Source organism: Anomaloglossus baeobatrachus, chromosome 5, assembly GCF_048569485.1.
Source record: "Anomaloglossus baeobatrachus isolate aAnoBae1 chromosome 5, aAnoBae1.hap1, whole genome shotgun sequence".
NCBI lineage: Eukaryota > Metazoa > Chordata > Amphibia > Anura > Aromobatidae > Anomaloglossus > Anomaloglossus baeobatrachus.
Window position 1 is genome coordinate 266,133,189 of NC_134357.1, and position 21,774 is coordinate 266,154,962.

General features: G+C 49.0%; 2 protein-coding genes across 3 annotated transcripts in view; both read left to right on the forward strand.

Moving 5' to 3' along the window:
- The window catches only part of LOC142312732 (uncharacterized), a 157,143-nt gene that overhangs the window by 63,372 nt on the left and 71,997 nt on the right, over nt 1-21,774 (forward strand). The window lies entirely within an intron of this gene.
- Nucleotides 15,362-21,774, forward strand: part of LOC142311229 (uncharacterized) — a 38,086-nt gene continuing 31,673 nt past the window's right edge. The window contains exons 1-4 of one of the 2 annotated variants that reach the window (XM_075349447.1): nt 15,362-15,467; nt 17,660-17,798; nt 17,902-18,143; nt 18,223-18,328. In XM_075349447.1, coding sequence (XP_075205562.1) covers nt 17,768-17,798; nt 17,902-18,143; nt 18,223-18,328 — 379 coding nt within the window. In that variant the 5' untranslated portion in view covers nt 15,362-15,467; nt 17,660-17,767. Of the gene's footprint in view, nt 15,532-17,659; nt 17,799-17,901; nt 18,144-18,222; nt 18,329-21,774 lie in introns of both variants that reach the window. The other variant, XM_075349448.1, reaches the window with a different exon arrangement.

Here is a 21,774-nt window from a genome sequence, read left to right on the forward strand (position 1 = left end):
GTTGGAATTGTTCACTTTTCCATCTGGTCCAGATCGACATAACGTCTTCCAGGAACAACTCATCTGCAGACATTAGAAAAAAAAGACACATTTGACTTCTCACATTTCTGACCCCGTCCCATCTATTCCCAACCTGCAGAAACTCCTCATCCTCCTGATACCCCAATACTGAGCCTCTGCTGCCATATGTGACCTTATTACTGCACCAGCTATGTGGCACAAAAACCGTGCTCCTCTTACTGCCCCACATACCGTGTTTCCCCAAAAATAAGACACTGTCTTATATTTTTTGTTTGTCCCGAAAAAAGCACTAGGTCTTATTTTCAGGGGAGGGCTTATTTTCGGGGAGCCATGGTTTGGGGTAAGTTAACCCCCAGGAAATGCAGATCCCCCTTCCCAGTTATACAGGGTAATGGGCACTTTTAAAGTGTAGGGAGCACTTATACAGTGTAGGGGGCATTTATACAGGATGGGAGCTAATGTGGGGAGTTGTCATATACTGTGGGGACTACTTTGGGGGTTCTCATACAGTGTGGGGACTACTGTAGAAGCCATGATACAATGTGGGGACTACTGTTGGGACAATCAGTGTGTCGGCTACTGTGGTGGCCATTATACAGTGTGCGGACTATTGTTTTTGCGGGAGTTGTGGACCCATCATACTGTCTATAGGGGAGGTGTAGTTGCATCATACTGTGTGTTGGGGAGGCGAGATTAATATTTTTTACCATCTAGAGGGCACAAAGGAGGCATTTTACCATGTAAGGGGCACAGTGGTGGCATTATTAGGCTATGTGCGCACGTTGCGTACTAGCCCTGCAGATATTTCTGCAGCGATCTGAAGAGCACATGTGCGCTTTAGATCGCTGCAGAAATGTCCGTAGTGAGCGCCGATTCCATGCGCTCTGCCTGCAGCTCCTCCCATAGACAGAGCAGGAGCTGCCGGCAAAGCGCAGGAAAGAAGTGACATGTCACTTCTTTTTGCGCAGCGCTTCGGCTACTGCGCTCTGAGATGCCACGTGCGCACGGCCCCTGCCCCCTGCACAATCTCCATAGACTGTGCAGGGGACGCAGGACGCATGCAGTTACGCTGCGCTGCAAAGCTCAGCGTAACTGCATGAATTTACGCAACGTGCGCACATAGCCTTACCATGTATGGGGCCAGGGCCGGCCTTAGCCTGAATAGCGCCCTGTGCAAAACTGCCCTTTGGTGCCCCCACCCTACTGATTTTTTTACCCAGTTTCCCAGGACACAAATGAGGACAGGAGGCCATTTTTTTATATCCTAAGAAAATTAATCTCTTCAAATGTACAATAAAGTCCTCCAGATTTGTGCTGGAGAATCTGCATCTCAAATCCACATTAATGTCACCACGTCTGATCTCGTTCTTATAGGGGTCTTCTGATTTTGTCCATTTATGCAGTATCCCTGGATATTACATCATGGATGGTACATGCGGATCTCACCCATGGGGCGCACATATATCTGGAGAATGAGGCGCTGATGGTCTTCGTGGAGAGATGGTATAAATTCCTGTACACTTGCGAGTTCTGCGTCTCTGGACTGAGAGCAGCGCACCTCGTGGCCCCATTGGTGGGATCAGCATCTACTATACAAATCCTGTGCATAAATGTACCAGATGATACCAGACAAGGCACCATGGATCCGACGGCCGATGCTGCGTGTACTGTGGACCAAAAAGTCCAAAATACAGATGTTAAAGGGGAATGTAAGAAATTAGAAAAAATCTCTGCTTTCTACATAATAAAGAGTCCTCAGGTTGTAGGTGTCTCTGCCTCTCAGCTCCATTGAAATATAAGTACAATTCTGCCAAGCAGACAAGTGTTGCCAAAGTCCTGAATCGATAATCTAACAGAGCAAGGACTAAAATATAACTTTTAATTTATCACTTTAAAATCAATCCATAAAGTGCAGTGCAAAATTGTGCAAAAACACACAAATTATATACAAAAAAGGGATAGATCTCACCCAATTGTTCACCACGGGCAGACCAAATGCCACCAATTCGGATGATGATGCAGGCGGATTAGAGGGTTACTCAGAGGCAGGATCCAGATAAAATGTGCAGTCCTAACCCCTGTCGTGCCCCATGTAGTTGCTTACGCCCTGACAAGGGCAGCATCCAAGTAATGCAAACTACCCTGAATAGATAAGGACCGTCCCAACGCGTTTCCCTCTCAAGTTTAAACAGAGAGTTCATCAGGGGAGATTAAGTTGATAAATACAGCCTGCAATGACAGGTATGTAACAGGGGAGACTAAATAAACACAGCCTGCAATGGCAGGTATGTATGAACGCACACCGCAATATTCAGATGTGCTAGGTGGCCAGTGGTACGCCGTCTGCTGTCAAATGGTCTCTTTAAATACCTTTGAAAACTCCCGGGCGTTTGACGTTACATCCGATATGCTGCACCCTATAGTAACCGCACGTCATCACTCCAAACAAAATGACCCCAGGATATGAGACTGTTGGTAACCACTTAATAAACCTGCATGTAAACCCATAAGTTATAATGTTTAAGAAATACTCCCTTAGTAAACAAGACTCTCAGCTCTATTGACCTGAACAGACTGAGGTGCAGTACCACATACACACCATAAGGACGGGGGTGCTGTGTATGTGTCGCTGCCTCTCAGCTCCAATGACATAAGCAGAATGAGGTGCAGTACCACATACACACCATGAGGGAGGGGCACTGTGTATGGAAGAGCTATGGCACATATACTGTAATCCCTTTATTAATCAGTCTGGGCTCACACCAGCTGGCAATGCTGCAAATAATTTTGTTGGAAAAGTTGTAAGATAAATCCACGCCAAATCATGTGACATTCTGCAGAATATTCTGCTTCTCTCTGCTCTGCTGCCCTAGACTGACAGGTATCGCCCCTGGGTTTGACATTCTGCACATTGACCGGCCGGATCTCCAAAGTGTGTAATATACGCTATCAGGATTTCATTTGCCAATTTGAGTGGTCGTGTGATCGCTCACCAGTGATTTGCAGACTCTGTGTCATCTGCAGAATGACGTCTCCTCCTGCTTCTCTCATGGTTATAATTTTCAACTTGAGAGAAACAGGAGACGTCATTCGGCAGATGACCACACATTGCAAATCTCTACTACTCGAACGGCAAGTGAAATCCTAACACAGCACATATTACATACCTTTAGGATATGGCAGGTGAATATTCAGAATTACATTACATTACACATTATACGTGACAGGTACAGGGTATATGTAGGGTGTATAAAAAATATGTATCTAATACCCCCTACACATGCTCTGCACCCACTCTAACCGCAGCTGCAGGGCACATTGGCATCACGTCCCAGGCTCCCAATGATGTCATTACACCTATCTGGGACCCACAGCTGCAGAGCAAGGGCGAAACAGGGAGCTAGTGGCCATCCGCTCCTCAATGGTGTTCAACCATGAAATCAGGGAAATAGCAATGGCCCCATCACCCACAGGCCCAGTCATTTTGCCACTGCATAAATTACACCACATACATGACACACACATAGATAGTATATAAAAGTTAAATGGATGCAGGGTCGAACTGGGGTGTCTGGGGTCCGCAGGAGTTAAATCTAGAAGCCACACTACAACTATATGCAAATACCTGCAGGAGCCCCCAAACAGCCTCCTATGCACAGCAGGAGCCCGCACGCAGCATCCTATGCAGAGCAAGAGCCCCTCCAGCCTCCTATGTACAGCAGGAGCCCCCACACAGCCTCCTATGCACAGCAGGAGCCCCCACACAGCCTCCTAAGCACAGCAGGAACCCCCACACAGGCTCCTAAGCACAGCAGGAGCCCCCACGCAGGCTCCTATGCACAGCAGCAGCCCCCACGCAGGCTCCTATGCACAGCAGTAGCCCCCATGCAGCCTTCTATGCACAGCAGGAGCCCCCATGCAGCCTCCTATGCACAGCAGGAGCCCCCACATGGCCTCCTATACACAGCAGAAGCCCACACACAGCCTGCTATGCACAGCAGGAGCCGCCACACAGCATCTCATGCATAGCAGGAACCGCCACACAGCTTCCTATGCACAGCAGAAACCCCCCACCAGCCTTCTATACACAGCAGGAGCCCCTATAAGGACTGCTATGCACAGCAGGAGCTGCCACACAGCCTCCTATGCAGAGCAAGAGCCCCACACAGCCTCCTATGCAGAGCAGGAGCCCCCACACAGCCTCCTATGCACATTAGAAGCCCCCCCAGCCTCCTATGCACAGCAGGAGCCACCACACAGCCTCCTATGCACAGCAGGAGCCCCCACTCAGCCTCCTAAGCACAGCAGGAACCCCCACGCAAGCTCCTAAGCACAGCAGGAGCCCCCACGCAGACTCCAATGCACAGCAGGAGCCCCCAAGCAGCCTTCTATGCACAGCAGGAGCCCCCACATAGCCTCCTATGCACAGCAGGAGCCCCCATCCAGCCTCCTATTCACAGCAGGAGCCCCCACACAGCCTCCTATTCACAGCAGGAGCCCCCACACAGCCTACTATGCACAGCAGGAGCCCCCATACAGCCTACTATGCACAGCAGGAGCCCCCAGCCTCCTATGCACATCAGGAGCCCCCCCCCCCAGCCTCCTATGCACAGTAGGAGCCCCCCCAGCCTCCTATGCATAGCAGATGCCCCCACATAGCATCTTATGCACAACAGGAGCCCCCACACAGCCTCCTATGCACAGCAGGAGCCCCCACACAGCCTCCTATGCACAGCAAGAGCCCCCACAGAGCCTCCTATGCACAGCAGGCGCCTCCACACAGCCTCCTATGCACATCAGGAGCCTCCCCCAGCCTCCTATGCACAGCAGGAGCCCCCACACAGCATCCTATGCACAGCAGGAGCCCCCACACAGCTTCCTATGCACATCAGAAGCCCCCACAAAGCCTCCTATGCACAGCAGGAGCTGTCACACAGTATCAAATGCACAGCAGGAGCCCCCACACAGCCTCCTATGCACAGCAGGAGCCCCCACACAGCCTCCTATGCACAGCAGGAGCCCCCACACAGCCTACTATGCATAGCAGGAGCCACCACACAGCATCATATGCACAGCAGGAGCCCCCCACAAAGCCTCCTATGCACAGCAGGAGCCCCCACACAGCATCATATGCACAGCAGGAGCCCTCACACAGCCTCCTATGCACAGCAGGAGCCCCCACACAGCATCCTATGCACAGCAGGAGCCCCCTCCCAGCATCCTATACACAGCAGGAGCCTCCACAACAGCCTCCTATGCACAGCAGGAGCCGTCACACAGCATCATATGCACAGCAGGAGCCCCCACACAGCCTCCTATGCACAGCAGGAGCTGCCACACAGCCTCCTATGCAGAGCAGGAGCCCCACACAGCCTCCTATGCAGAGCAGGAGCCCCCACACAGCCTCCTATGCACATTAGAAGCCCCCCCAGCCTCCTATGCACAGCAGGAGCCACCACACAGCCTCCTATGCACAGCAGGAGCCCCCACTCAGCCTCCTAAGCACAGCAGGAACCCCCACGCAAGCTCCTAAGCACAGCAGGAGCCCCCACGCAGACTCCAATGCACAGCAGGAGCCCCCAAGCAGCCTTCTATGCACAGAAGGAGCCCCCACATAGCATCCTATGCACAGCAGGAGCCCCCACCCAGCCTCCTATTCACAGCAGGAGCCCCCACACAGCCTCCTATTCACAGCAGGAGCCCCCACACAGCCTACTATGCACAGCAGGAGCCCCCACACAGCCTACTATGCACAGCAGGAGCCCCCAGCCTCCTATGCACATCAGGAGCCCCCCCCAGCCTCCTATGCACAGTAGGAGCCCCCCCAGCCTCCTATGCATAGCAGATGCCCCCACATAGCATCTTATGCACAGCAGGAGCCCCCACACAGCCTCCTATGCACAGCAGGAGCCCCCACACAGCCTCCTATGCACAGCAAGAGCCCCCACAGAGCCTCCTATGCACAGCAGGCGCCTCCACACAGCCTCCTATGCACATCAGGAGCCTCCCCCAGCCTCCTATGCACAGCAGGAGCCCCACACAGCATCCTATGCACAGCAGGAGCCCCCACACAGCTTCCTATGCACATCAGAAGCCTTCACAAAGCCTCCTATGCACAGCAGGAGCTATCACACAGTATCAAATGCACAGCAGGAGCCCCCACACAGCCTCCTATGCACAGCAGGAGCCCCCACACAGCCTCCTATGCACAGCAGGAGCCCCCACACAGCCTACTATGCATAGCAGGAGCCACCACACAGCATCCTATACAAAGCAGGAGCCTCCACACAGCCTCCTATGCACAGCAGGAGCCCCCACACAGCCTCCTATGCACAGCAGGAGCCCCCACACAGCATCATATGCACAGCAGGAGCCCCCCACACAGCCTCCTATGCACAGCAGGAGCCCCCACAAAGCCTCCTATGCACAGCAGGAGCCCCCACACAGCATCATATGCACAGCAGGAGCCCTCACACAGCCTCCTATGCACAGCAGGAGCCCCCACACAGCATCCTATGCACAGCAGGAGCCCCCCCCCAGCATCCTATACACAGCAGGAGCCTCCACAACAGCCTCCTATGCACAGCAGGAGCCCCCACACAGCATCATATGCACAGCAGGAGCCCCCACACAGCCTCCTATACACAGCAGGAGCCCCCACAAAGCCTCCTATACACAGCAGGAGCCCCCACAAAGCCTCCTATGCACAGCAGGAGCTGTCACACAGCATCATATGCACAGCAGGAGCCCCCACACAGCCTCCTATGCAGAGCAGGAGCCCCCACACAGCATCCTATGCATAGCAGGAGCCCCCTCCCCCAGCATCCTATGCACAGCAGGAGCCCCCACAAAGCCTCCTATGCACAGCAGGAGCCCCCACACAGCCTCCTATGCACAGCAGGAGCCCCCACAGAGCCTCCTATGCACAGCAGGAGCCCCCACAAAGCCTCCTATGCACAGCAGGAGCCCCCACACAGCCTCCTATGCACAGCAGGAGCCCCGACACAGCCTCCTATGCACAGCAGGAGCCCCCACAGAGCCTCCTATGCACATCAGGAGCCTCTCCCAGCCTCCTATGCACAGCAGGAGCCCTTACACAGCATCCTATGCACAGCAGGAGCCCCCACACAGCTTCCTATGCACATCAGGAGCCCCCACAAAGCCTCCTATGCACAGCAGGAGCTGTCACACACTATCATATGCACAGCAGGAGCCCCCACACAGCCTCCTATGCACAGCAGGAGCCCCCACACAGCCCCCTATGCACAGCAGGAGCCCCCACACAGCCTACTATGCATAGCAGGAGCCCCCACACAGCATCCTATACAAAGCAGGAGCCCCCACACAGCCTCCTATGCACAACAGGAGCCCCCACACAGCATCATATGCACAGCAGGAGCCCCCACACATCCTCCTATGCACAGCAGGAGTCCCCACACAGACTCCTATGCACAGCAGGAGCCCCCACACAGCATCATATGCACAGCAGGAGCCCCCACACAGCCTCCTATACACAGCAGGAGCCCCCACAAAGCCTCCTATGCACAGCAGGAGCCGTCACACAGCATCATATGCACAGCAGGAGCCCCCACACAGCCTCCTATGCACAGCAGGAGCCGTCACACAGCATCATATGCACAGCAGGAGCCCCCCCAGCATCCTATACACAGCAGGAGCCTCCACAACAGCCTCCTATGCACAGCAGGAGCCCCCTCCCCCAGCATCCTATGCACAGCAGGAGCCCCCATACAGCCTCCTATGCACAGCAGGAGCCCCCACACAGCCTCCTATGCACAGCAGGAGCCCCCACAAAGCCTCCTATGCACAGCAGGAGCCGTCACACAGCCTCCTATGCACAGCAGGAGCCCCCACAAAGCCTCCTAAGCACAGCAGGAGCCGTCACACAGCATCATATGCACAGCAGGAGCCCTCACACAGCCTCCTATGCACAGCAGGAACCCCCACACAGCATCCTATACACAGCAGGAGCCCCCACACAGCCTCCTATGCACATCAGGAGCCCCCACACAGCCTCCTATGCACAGGAGGAGCCCCCACACAGCATCATATGCACAGCAGGAGCCCCCCACACAGCCTCCTATGCACAGCAGGAGCCCCCACAAAGCCTCCTATGCACAGCAGGAGCCCCCACACAGCATCCTATGCACAGCAGGAGCCCCCCCCCCAGCATCCTATACACAGCAGGAGCCTCCACAACAGCCTCCTATGCACAGCAGGAGCCCCCTCCCCCAGCATCCTATGCACAGCAGGAGCCCCCATACAGCCTCCTATGCACAGCAGGAGCCCCCACACAGCCTCCTATGCACAGCAGGAGCCCCCACAGAGCCTCCTATGCACAGCAGGAGCCCCCACAAAGCCTCCTATGCACAGCAGGAGCCCCCACACAGCCTCCTATGCACAGCATGAGCCCCGACACAGCCTCTTATGCACAGCAGGAGCCCCCACAGAGCCTCCTATGCACATCAGGAGCCTCTCCCAGCCTCCTATGCACAGCAGGAGCCCTCACACAGCATCCTATGCACAGCAGGAGCCCCCACACAGCTTCCTATGCACAGCAGGAGCTGTCACACAGTATCATATGCACAGCAGGAGCCCCCACACAGCCTCCTATGCACAGCAGGAGCCCCCACACAGCCTCCTATGCACAGCAGGAGCCCCCACACAGCCTACTATGCATAGCAGGAGCCCCCACACAGCATCCTATACAAAGCAGGAGCCCCCACACAGCCTCCTATGCACAACAGGAGCCCCCACACAGACTCCTATGCAGAGCAGGAGCCCCCACACAGCCTCCTATGCACAGCAGGAGCCCCCACACAGCATCATATGCACAGCAGAAGCCCCCACACAGCCTCCTATACACAGCAGGAGCCCCCACAAAGCCTCCTATGCACAGCAGGAGCCCCCACACAGCATCATATGCACAGCAGGAGCCCCCACACAGCCTCCTATACACAGCAGGAGGCCCCACAAAGCCTCCTATGCACAGCAGGAGCCCCCACACAGCCTCCTATGCAGAGCAGGAGCCCCCACACAGCCTCCTATGCACAGCAGGAGCCCCCCCCAGCATCCTATACACAGCAGGAGCCTCCACACAACATCATATGCACAGCAGGAGCCCCCACACAGCATCCTATACACAGCAGGAGTCGTCACACAGCATCATATGCACAGCAGGAGCCCACACACAGCCTCCTATGCAGAGCAGGAGATCCCACACAGCCTCCTATGCACAGCAGGAGCCCCACACAGCATCCTATGCACAGCAGGAGCCCCCTCCCCCAGGATCCTATGCACAGCAGGAGCCCCTACAAAGCCTCCTATGCACAGCAGGAGCCCCCACACAGCCTCCTATGCACAGCAGGAGCCCCCACATAGCCTCCTATGCACAGCAGGAGCCCCCATACAGCCTCCTATGCACAGCAGGAGCCCCCATATAGCCTCCTATGCACAGCAGGAGCCTCCACACAGCCTCCTATGCACAGCAGAAGCCCTCACACAGATAGACAGACAGATAGAAAGACAGATATATACTATAATAGAGACATAGATGGATAGACAGATATATAATTGAGAAATAGAACGATAAGACAGATAGATTAGACAGCTAATAGATAGATACAGACAGATATATAATAGAGATACACAGATAGATATAGACAGATATATAATAGAGAGATAGCTAGATAGACAGATAGATAGATAATAGACAGATAGAGGGATAGATAGATAATAGACAGATAGATAATAGGTAGATATACATAGACAGACAGCCAGAATGGATGTATAAACAGACAGCTAGATATTGCACAGTATACAGGACACACATGTTATACATAACACATACAGACAGCACATAATACATTACAGATATGACACACAGCACATTATACTCACATACAGTTACTTCCTGGGCTGCAGTTCAGAGGGTGTTCAGTAGCAGCATATCCGGCAGTGCAGGCGCCCCTCCCCCCTCTCTCTCTGGTAAAGACTGGTAAAACCTAGCAGATAGTATTGGAGGGCGCCCCTGCTGTAGAATGTGCAGAGGGGAGGAGACCAGACACAGGGCACAGAGGAGGGGAGGGCGCCCTCTGCTGGAGCCTGTGCACCAAAGGAGCAGCAAAGTGAAAGTGAATTGCTGCTCCCTGGGCGGCTCCTCTGCTGTCTGCCGGCCGGCGCCCTGTGTGACAGCACCACTTGCACATAGGTAATGCCGGCCATGTACATCGTGTGCAGAATTATTAGGCAAATGAGTATTTTGATCACATGAAACTTTTTATACATGTTGTCCTACTCCCAGCTGTATAGGCTTGAGAGTCAACTACCAATTAAGTAAATTAGGTGATGTGCATCTCTGTAATGAGGAGGGGTGTGGTGTAATGACATCAACACCCTATATAAGGTGTGCTTAATTATTAGGCAACTTCCTTTCCTTTGGCAAAATGGGTCAGAAGAGAGATTTGACGAGCTCTGAAAAGTTCAAAATTGTGAGATGTCTTGTAGAAGGATACAGCAGTCTTGAAATTGCCAAACTTTTAAAGCGTGATCACCGAACAATCAAGTGTTTCATGGCAAATAGCCAACAGGGTCGCAAGAAGCGTGTTGGGCTAAAAAGGCGCAAAATAACTGCCCATGAATTGAGGAAAATCAAGCGTGAAACTGCCAAGATGCCATTTGCCACCAGTTTGGCCATATTTCAGAGCTGCAACGTTACTGGAGTATCAAAAAGCACAAGGTGTGCCATACTCAGGGACATGGCCAAGGTAAGGAAGGCTGAAAAACGACCTCCTTTGAACAAGAAACATAGGATAAAACGTCAAGACTGGGCTAAGAAATAACTTAAGACTGATTTTTCAAAGGTTTTATGGTCTGATGAAATGAGAGTGACTCTTGATGGGCCAGATGGATGGGCCAGAGGCTGGATCAGTAAAGGGCAGAGAGCTCCACTCCGACTGGAGGTGGGGTACTGGTATGGGCTGGTCTCATCAAACATGAACTTGTGGGACCTTTTCGGGTTGAGGATGGAGTGAAGCTCAACTCCCAGACCTACTGCTAGTTTCTGGAAGACAACTTCTTCAAGCAGTGGTACAGGAAGAAGTCGGTATCGTTCAAGAAAAACATGATTTTCATGCAGGACAATGCTCCATCACATGCATCCAAGTACTTCACAGCGTGGCTGGCCAGTAAAGGTCTAAAAGATGAAAAAATAATTACATGGCCCCTTTGTTCACCTGATCTGAACCCCATAGAGAACCTGTGGTTCATCATAAAATGTGAGATTTACAGGGGGGGGGAACAGTACACCTCTCGGAACAGTGTCTGGGAGGCTGTGGTGGCTGCTGCAAGCAATGTTGATTATAAACAGATCAAGCAACGGACAGAATCTATGGATGGTAGGCTGTAGAGTGTCATCATAAAGAAAGTATATTGGTCACTAATTTTTTTGGGGTTTGTTTTTGCATGTCAGAAATGTTTATTTCTAAATTTTGTGCAGTTATATTGGTTTACCTGGTGAAAATAAACAATTGAGATGGGAATATATTTGGTTTTTATTAAGTTGGCGAATAATTCTGCACAGTAATAGTTACCTGCACAAACAGATTTCCTCCTAAGATAGCCAAATCTAAAAAAAAAATCCACTCCAACTTCCAAAAATATTAAGCTTTGATATTTATGAGTCTTTTGGGTTGATTGAGAACATAGTTGTTGATCAATAATAAAAAAAATCCTCTAAAAAGAATGAGGTACATATATACAAGGATGGGGGACATATATATCTGAATGGGACCAGGTTGAGGAACATACCAGGATGGTGAACATTTGTATAGGATGGGAGAGGGACACTCATACGTACTGGGCTGCCAATAGGAATTTCAGGGCCCCATACTTGCAAAATGTTTTGGGCCCCCCCAGACTCTGCCCAGGCTGCACCCCAGCTCCACCTCCACCCCTCAAACCTTCCACACTCTCACTGTCACTCTTGGAAAAACGTGTATGTTTAAATACACACGTGGTCAAAATTGTTGGTACCCTTCATTTTATGCAAGAAAACCCCACAATGATCACAGAAATAACTTGAATCTGACAAAAATAATAATAAATAAAAAAAATCTATGAAAATTAACAAATGAAAGTCAGACATTGCTTTTTTGCTTCCATAGAATTTTTAAAAAAGGCCTGGACAGAAATAATGGCGCCCTCCTTAACTTAATATTTTGTTGCACAACCTTTTGAGGCAATCACTGCAATCAAACGATTCATGTAACTGTCAATGAGACTTCTGCGCTTCTCCACAGGTATTTTGGCCCATTCCTCAAGAGCAAACTGCTCCAGTTGTCTCATGTTTGAAGGTTGTCTTTTCCAGACAGCATGTTTCAGCTCTTTGTTTAAACACGGATGAGTTGCGCTGGAGAGAACAGCATGACAAAGGTCTGTTGGGCAACCCTTTGAACAATCCCATTTACTGTACTGTATGTACTTTTAGCAGTCTACAGTATTTCGTCAGGTATGACGTTGCACACTTATTTGCATAATAGGGTTATTCCCCGTTTTATACATTCTAATCATAACTTTTCTCTATGCAAGGTGTCGATTCGTATTGAATTGATGATGCCCTACAACTTTGTAATTCACTTTTTTTCTGTATCTCGTTCCGTTTTCTAAATAAAAATTCTAACTCCATTGTTTTCCACCAGGTGGCGATATAGGTGGTTTCACTGCGTAGCGCATGGCTCCTTTACTATACCTAGACACCACTTCTATGCCTATAGCTGCCGCCGTTCTCAAGTTAATGGCGGTGGACAGGATATGGGTGGACACACTGTATGTACATATACACAGTCATGGCCAAAAATGTTAGCAATCTTGAAGTTGTTGCAGAAAAGGAAGTATTTCTCTCAGGAAAGTATTAATACACCTCCTACAGTGCCCCTCTCCATAATACATCCTCTACATCGCCCCTCTCCATAATACACCCTCTATCCCACACTGCCCCTATGTATAATATTTCCCCACACACACTTCCACTGTGTATTATATACCCCCACACAATGCCTCTCTATATAGTATCTCTCTCACACACACAACCTCTCTGTATAATATCCCCCCACACACACTGCTCCTTTGTATAATATTCCCGCACACACTGCTCCTCTGTATAATATCGACATACACTGCCCTCTGTATAATATCCCCCACACACTGGCCCACTGTATAATATCCCCAACACACTGCCCCTCTGTATAATATCCCCCACACACCACACACACTGCCCCTATGTATAAGATCCCTCCCATACGCTGCCCCTCTGTATACTATCCCCCACACACAAGCTGCCCCTCTGTATACTATCCCTCACACAAACACTGTCCCTCTGTATAATATCCTTCTGATATATATTTCTTCTGCTGGTATATATGTTCCCTTCCAGGTATATGTCCCCATCCTGGGCCCTTCCTGGAATGTATGTACCCATCCTTTTATATATGTTCACATCCTGGGCCTATCCTGTTATATATTTCCCCATCCTGGTTTATTTGACCCCTTCCTGGCATATATGTCCTCATCCTGGTATATATTTATCCATTCTGGGCCCCTCCTGGTATATCAGTCCCATCTTGGTTTATTTGTCTCTAGTATATATGTCCCATCCTGGGCCCCTCATGGTGTGAATGTACCTCTCCTAGGCACATTCTGGTATATATGTGCCCATCCTGGTATCTGTCCTCTTCCTGGTATATATGTCATCCTCCTGGTATGTATGTCCCCTTCCTTGGCTCCACCTGGTATATATAGACCTCTCCTGGGCACATTCTGGTATATATGTCCCCATCCTGGTTTATTTGTCCCCATCCTGGTATATATGTCCCATCCTGGGGCCCTCCTGGTATATATATATATATATCCCTCTCCTGGGCACATTCTGGTATATATGTCCACATCCTGGTTTCTGTCACCTTCCTGATATATTTGTCCTGCTACTGGTGTGTATATATAGCTCCCTCCTGGCTACATTCTGGTATATATGTCCCCATCCTGGTTTCTATCCCCTTCCTTATATATATGTCCCCTTCCTGGCCTCCTCCTGGTATATATAGCCCTTTCCTGGGCACATTCTGGTATATATGTTGTCATCCTGGTTTCTGTTCCCTTCCTGATATATGTCCTTCTCCTGGTATATATGTCCCCATCCTAGTATATATGTCCCTTCCTTGGGCTCTCCTGGTATTTATAGTCCCCTCCTGGCACATTCTGATATATGTCCCCATCCTGGTTTCTGTGGCTTTCCTGGTATATTTGTCCTTCTCCTGGTATATATGTCCCCTTCCTTGGCTCCTCTTGGTATATTTTTATGCTGCAAAAAGAAAAAAAAACAAAAACATTTTACTCACCCTCTCCTGTTCCCACATTACGTGGACTTCTCTCTGAGTCGTGATGCATTTCAGCTGGATGTGCGCCCTCCGACGCTCATCCATTTGAAGCAAAGCAGGGACTGGGGTCAGTGGGCTCCCCCATCTTCCTCGGCGATCTCCAGCTACCGCAGTCTTCAGCTCATGGATCGCTTACCTGTCCTCGCCACCTCCGCAGCTCTGTTACCTGCAGCAGTGTGATGAGGTTGCAGAGTGATGACCACATCACGCTGCTGCATGCTTGGTCGTGGGATGACGTTTCGCTGCCCTGCTCTGCCCCACTGACCTTGCCAGCAGCGATTTGCATGTGCCCTGAAGCGCTAGTTTGCATGCTTATTAGCCAGTGTAGTGGCCGATGTGACACTGCCAGGGGCCTGGTGAAGAGGGGGACCGGGCCCAGGTCTTAATAAAGCTAAGTAATTACCACGGCCCTGGCCGGGCCCCTTTCTTCACCGGGCCCCATACACCAGTCATGGTTGTCATGCCCTGATGGCGGCCCTGCATACGTCTGACCAACATGCGGAGCAGCGGGGGGGATCCAAATTTTGCACAAGGACCATTGGACTTTAGCTATGCCACTGTTTTTAGATTTGCATCCTGTGCTGGTTAAAACTGAGAAGTAGAAAATAAAGCATAATATAATTTATTATCCATAAAAGTCATAAAAAAACCCCAGAAAATTCTGCAATACAAATATTTTAACCTGCAAATAACCATTGCATTGCGGCCACACGTTTTCATCGCTGACTGAGCCTCCTGTCTGCCGTTGCCGGGGTGACCGCCCAAGACGCCGCAGCTTCAGAAGTCACGTGATCTGTTTGCCCAGATTGGATGAAAACAGAACTTCATTACCCGGCATGCCCAGGGGCGGTGACTTCATCAACGTGCGGCTGCGGAGGGGGCTGGGGGCGGGGCGTGTGCCAGACACATGCGCCTGCCGCCCTCCTCCACTGTTATTGATTACTGCAGTCACGTGACAGCCGCCGCTTTTCGCTGCCCGCGCCTTCGTATGGTGTAGTGAGTGTGAACAGTGACGATCGTTACTCCTCTGTGCTGGGCGGGCGGGTGACGTCTCCCCGGGGTACATAGTTGGCCTGAGTGTAATGTGGGGGATGTCTCCCATCTCCTAGTATGTGCTTCATCCTCCTCTACCCCTTATTCCAGGACAGGGGGCTGCTGGTCTCTGATTGGAGGTTGATGCTAAAGTTGGTTTCTTATGTAGAAGTTTATTTGCAAAAAAAAAAAAATTAAAAATTTTAACAAGAATCAGAAATAATCCCAGTAATGAAATACGATGGGGTGCGGAACCCTGAGGCAGGGCCGCCTCCAGGGGGGGACAAACAGGACTAGTCCGGGGTCCTCTTCACGCTTCATTAACTGGCTTACAAACCAGAGGCGGAGCTGGGGTGGAGTCTCAAAGGGGGCCCCAAAATGATGCCAGTCAGGGGCCCTGAAATTCTTAGTGGCAGCACTGCCTGAGGTGAGTGTAGCTAAGAGCAAAGTGGGCACCGAAGGGTTAAATGTTGCTGAGTTCACCCCATACTTAGCCCGATGACCGGCATTCCACTCCAGCTTGCCCGAAAGGGTTCTGGGCACGAGAGCTGCCATCACAGTGGGAGTGGGCCAGTTACCACACATTGGAGTAAGCCACCTGCTATGAAAGGGTTAAATGATACACATATAGGAGAACATCCCACATGAAATCCAGGGGGCTTCAGTCTGGCTCCCATGGTTTATGGCCATAAAAGCTGGACGATCCGGTTTACCTCAATGGCCCATATCCCGGTCACACCTGACTGTAGGGATACTGGTGTGTATGGCGCTATTCTATCCCACCGGGACCCTCGCAGCCCCCTGATGTCCGCAGTCACATGATGTGGGACGTTTAACTGCCTTTTGCTATTTATTGTCACCAATTTTTCCTAAATTGGTAAATATTACAACTACCACATGGTGAAAAATCTTACCTTTGCAATTGAGAATACTTGGTGTTTTTGAAGGGTTAAATGACTTTGGGCCAGTGATCGTACCCCATTATTACACATATAGGGATGCCCCGTTCTGCGGTCAGATGGGACGGAGAATGGGGGATTGATGTAAAGAGCATCACAAATGCTGTAAATCTTGGGATCATGGTGGTAGGACCCATAGTGATAATGACATTATCCCCTATTCTGTACATAAGGGAAGCGTGTATATTTTGGGAATGACCCTACTAAAACACAAGGGCCCCCATTCATTAAGATGGGTGACATTCTGTGATTGTTTTTGTCAGACTCTCCTGACGTGTTGCATGGATCTGACACATCTGTTGAGTGGCGTGCAGCTCCAAGAGCCATGCCAGACTCTTACTCCTGTCCCCGACTGGAGAAGGATTTCTGGCATACGGTACACCACCACTCGCCATGAATTAGATGAGCAGTGGCATCACCATTCCGCTCACACTGGTGGAGCTGGGAGAAACTGGTTTAGAAAAGCCAAGAGCAATTTGGAATTAAAGAGTTCTACCCAAATTGCTGCAATGGATCGGAGTCAGTAAACAATGGTTGATTGCCCACTTTGGTGCCAGGGCATCGCTAGCTGTTTATGGATGAGGTTAGATGCTTTTACCCCTTAATAAGCACCAGTTACTTATTGGCTGACCACTTTGATGCCAGCTCTGGTGCCCAGAACCCAATGGGCCACGCTGGAGTGATCTGCGTTTGATGCTGGGTATGCCTATCTGTTTGATGTGGTGTAAGATAAGTGGCCCAAAGTCATTTAACCCTTCAAAACACGTTCCTTGTTTAAAATGATCTTATTGCCCAAGTTGATGCCATCTCCTATGCCCACCACCTTTTTGGACACGGCTGGAGTGATGTGCATTTGATGCGGGGCCTACCTATCTAATCTGGTGGTGACGTGAGTCAGTGGCCTGAAGTCATATAACACTCTTCAAAACTCCCTGCTGTCCCCACGTTAATGCCCGCTTTTGTGCCACCTTTAGATTTTTGTAGGAGCATTCACATCACTGCTTTGTAGTTTAGCATTGTGATCATTTTTTCTTGTTATTCAAGCTGTTAAAACACAATACTCTGTGACTAGGAAACTTCTGTATAAGAAACCAACTCCAGCACCATTGTATTCCAGTCATTGTGACTTGAGAAATGAAGAATTCTGAGAGAAGTCCTAATGGCGCCGCATGTTTAGCTGTTATTTCTGATACTTAGGGTTATAAAGGGTCCCATGAGTGCGGATCTGGAGCCTCCATGAGAACCAGCAAGGACAAGATCCCTGAGAGAAGCCTCACACATTAGGGTCTGCTCCGAGCCATCACCATGGAGGACCAGACTCCCCCCACATCACCAGGTGAGGAGACCTCTGACCAATCATCACATATAGGCCACAATCATCCGCTCCATCTACAGACATCAGTCCCAGGGTACTCCCTACATTTGTGTGTTTGCTACAGATGGATCCATAAAGAGAATTACACCGGAGAGATGTCAGAGTCCTAATTTGGAGGACTGGTCAGAGGAGGATAAGGTTGACAATGTTGTTAAGGAAGAGTTAGATGATGATGTCCCTCAGAAGAATGACCACATCCCAAAGGATGATGCCAATGTCCTACAGTATGATGACCACGTTCTGCAGAGTGATGACAGTGACGCCAATGACCCACAGGATGATGACCACGTCCTGCAGGACAGTGAGGTATGTCAATGGACTGGAGCACGGCGACCCAACAGTACTTACACGACATCTAGTGTAATCCTTAATGATTCTGTTGTAGATTGATGACCTGGTTATCGTTAAGGTTGAAGAAATAGAGAGTGATGAGGGGTCTGGCAGAAGTGAAGGACATCACATGGAGGATTATTCTACAGACAGTAGCCAAGGTGAGTAAGAATTATCACAGAGAACGCACCAATGGAGAGAACGTTTCTACTTATTAGGCTGGAGTCACACTTGCGTGTGACTTGCACGAAGATCACATTGCCAAGCCTGGACTGGCCGGCGGTTTTTCTGACAGGAGCGTGTCAGCTTCCATACAGCTTCTATGCAGCTGACATGCTCCTGTCAGGAGAGCCGCTGGTCAGTCCGGGCGATGCGACCCTCGTGCGAGTCACACTCAAGTATACCTCCAGCCTTACCTTCCTACTTGTATCACATAAGTAGCCACCAACCAAGAGACCCCTACATGACCCTTCATCCACCTTCCAATACATGGGGAATGTTCACTGGCAATATCTTTCTTCAATGTGCCCTCATATTAGTAGTGCCTAGGGTTACATGGCTGCCCCCCACAATAAAAAATAAAGTTACAAAAATAGTCAGGTTTTAGTTTATCATTTAAGAAATGGGTTATACTTCCGTTTAAAATGTGGTTATCTGGTTATCTAACCAAAAAGATTGCGACTTTTGCTATTTTTTGCGCTTTTGCCAACCTTAAAGGGAATGTATCAGCAGGTTTTTCCTACCCCATCTGAGAGTGGCATGATGTAGGCAAAGACCCTGCCGCAGGTCACACTCATGATAAACTACTGGAGGAGCGTAACTCCTTAAGGATCGGGCAATTTTTCATTTTTGCATTTTCATTTTTTCCTCCCTTTATTCCAAGAGCCATACCTTTTATTTTTCCATCAATATACCTGGTGTGAGGGCTTGGTTTTTGCGGGATGAGTTGTACTTTTGAAGGACACCATTCATTTTATCATATAATGAAATGATAAGCGGGAAAATATTTCCCATTGTGGCAAAAAAAGTGAAATTCTTGTTTATGTCACGACTTTCCAAGAGCCCGTAGCGTTTTCAAATTTGGGACCTGGAGCTGTGTGAGCGCTTGGTTTTTGCGCCCCAAGGTGATGTCTTTGTTGATTTTATTTTGGGGTATACATGATGTTTTGATCGCCTGTTATTACATTTTTTTTGGGGTTACAGCAGCTGAAAAACTCCTATACTGGGATTTAGATTTTTTTTTTTCTTGTTATGCTGTTTACTGATCAGATTAATTTATTTTATAGTTTCATAGATCAGACTTTTACAAATGCAGCATTACCAGATATGTTTTTTTTTTTTATTTCTTGTAATGTGGTAAAAGGGGGGGGGGGGGGGCGATTTGAACATTTACATTTTTTTTTTTAATATTTTTTTTAAACCATTTATTTCTTACTTTGTGCTGCATGCAATAGTCCCTTTAGGGGACTTAAACCTGCAATGGTCTGAGCACCTGTTATATATGTAAGAGAACTCACAGTCTCCTATGAATACTGGCCACGAGCTGGTTTTCACAGCTAACCCCTGGTTGTCATGACAACTGATTGGCTTCCCTCAATTTTGTTGCTGGCACACAAAATGACGTCTCGGGACTCTCTGCCAGTGCGCGATAAATGCCCGTGTCAGAGATTGACAGCGGCATTTAACAGGTTACCAGCCACAAGCTGAGCGCCGCTGCTTCCGTGGCTGTTTAGAGGCAGATGTAGGCTGAATGATTTAGTCTACATCTTCAGGGAAATATGAGAGGTCAGTGTGAGCCCACATCAAAGGCAGGAAAACAACTCATGATGTACATAGCGTGTAATTAGTTGTAAAGGGGTTAAACAAACATAACAGGTAAACAACAACACACTTTGTGAGAAAAGACCCCCACATGGCTGAATTCTCTATACTAACCCCTTCACAACCAAGGACGTATCAGTAGGTTCTTGGTCGTATCCCTGACTTTGGTGCAATCTTATGTGCTAAGATCGCATCTTTCCCTGCACATGCTGGTCTGATCTGATCAGTCAACATGTGCAGCTAACAGGAGTGTGGGGATCAGAGATCCACCCGCGCCTGTGTCACTAGTTAGATCTCGTTGTCAAACTCTGACAGTGCCAACTAACATGCAGCGGCGAAGAGCGCTCCATTCCCCGCTTACATCTGCAGCACCGTGACATTATCATGGGGTGCCGACGGGTTGTCATGACAACCGGTGACTCCTGTCGCTGTCTGACCAAGTTACTGTGAACGCCGGCCAAGTGACGGCATTCACAGATCATCAGCATTTCTCCTGTTCAGAGCCAAGCTGAAGCACCACTCAGAACAGCAGAAGCAATTGGATAGTGTCAAGCTTCAAGTCCCCTAAGAGGACTAGTAAAGACAATAAAAAGTTTAAAACAAATATGTAAAAAATTAAAGAAAAAAACACAAGTTTAAATTACTGACCTCTTGCCCCATTGAAAAAAAATAAATAAAACAATAAAAAAAAAAGAAATTGAGGAATTATTAATATTTATTATTATAGCGCCATCAATTCCATGGCGCTTTACATGTGAAAGGGGTATACATAATAGGGACAAGTACAATTATCATAAACAGTACAGGAGGAGACAGGACCGTGCCCGCGAGGTTTGCACTTTTTTTTGCAATGTCAGTGCACTTGGTTTTCTTCCCCCCCTTTTTACAGTACAATACGGGGTAGAATGAATGGAGTCATTCAAAAGTATAACTTGTCCTGCAAAATACAAGCCCTCATTTGGCGATATTGATGGAAAAATAAAAAAGTTATGGCTCTTGGAGGAAAAATCGAAAAAATGAAAATCAGCTGGGGGTGAAGGGGTAACCCGTACAGCATGCTGTCTGCAGATTACACACCAAAAACCTGCTGACAGATTCCCTTTGTATGTGGGTATAATATGGGAGTGATTAGGTATACAAATAAGGTTTAAAGAATTCTTATTTTTTTAATCCGTTAACCCCCATCCGATCTGTCACAAGTACCTCTTTAGACAGGTAGTGCTTTTTAAACAATATTCTAAGCTATTTTTGGCCAACTTTGGAACAGGTTTGCTCCAAAATACGCCTGAAAAAATACTAAATGCTCAAAAAAGGACTTGCTGGTCATATGTTCAACTGTTTGAGCATCTTTTAACAATTTCAGGTTTCAAAAGACACCAAGTGATTAAACATGGCTTCTGCCATGAAGACGCTCTATATTTCATAAATTAAGTCAATGGAAAGGCCTAAAAGAAACCCACGTGTTTTTTTTACTTTTAGCAGTTTTTGCTTCAAAAATTGGTAGCGGTTTCTTCATTGTTGAATGACGATAAATAAAACATTTTCCTCCAGTACAAAAGACACCCCCAAAAAATTATTAAAAATGCTCAAAAAATCCCACTGGCAGGCAGGGCTGTGGAGTCGGTAAGCCACAGTTGCGACTCCGACTCCTGGATTTTATCAGGTTCCGACTCCGGCTCCGACTCAGACTCCTTCATAAATGGCCAATTCATAACAACAAATTTACTGTTGTAAAATATTAACATCGTGCTTATTCAGTTTCTCACCATCATATAAGTAATCAGAC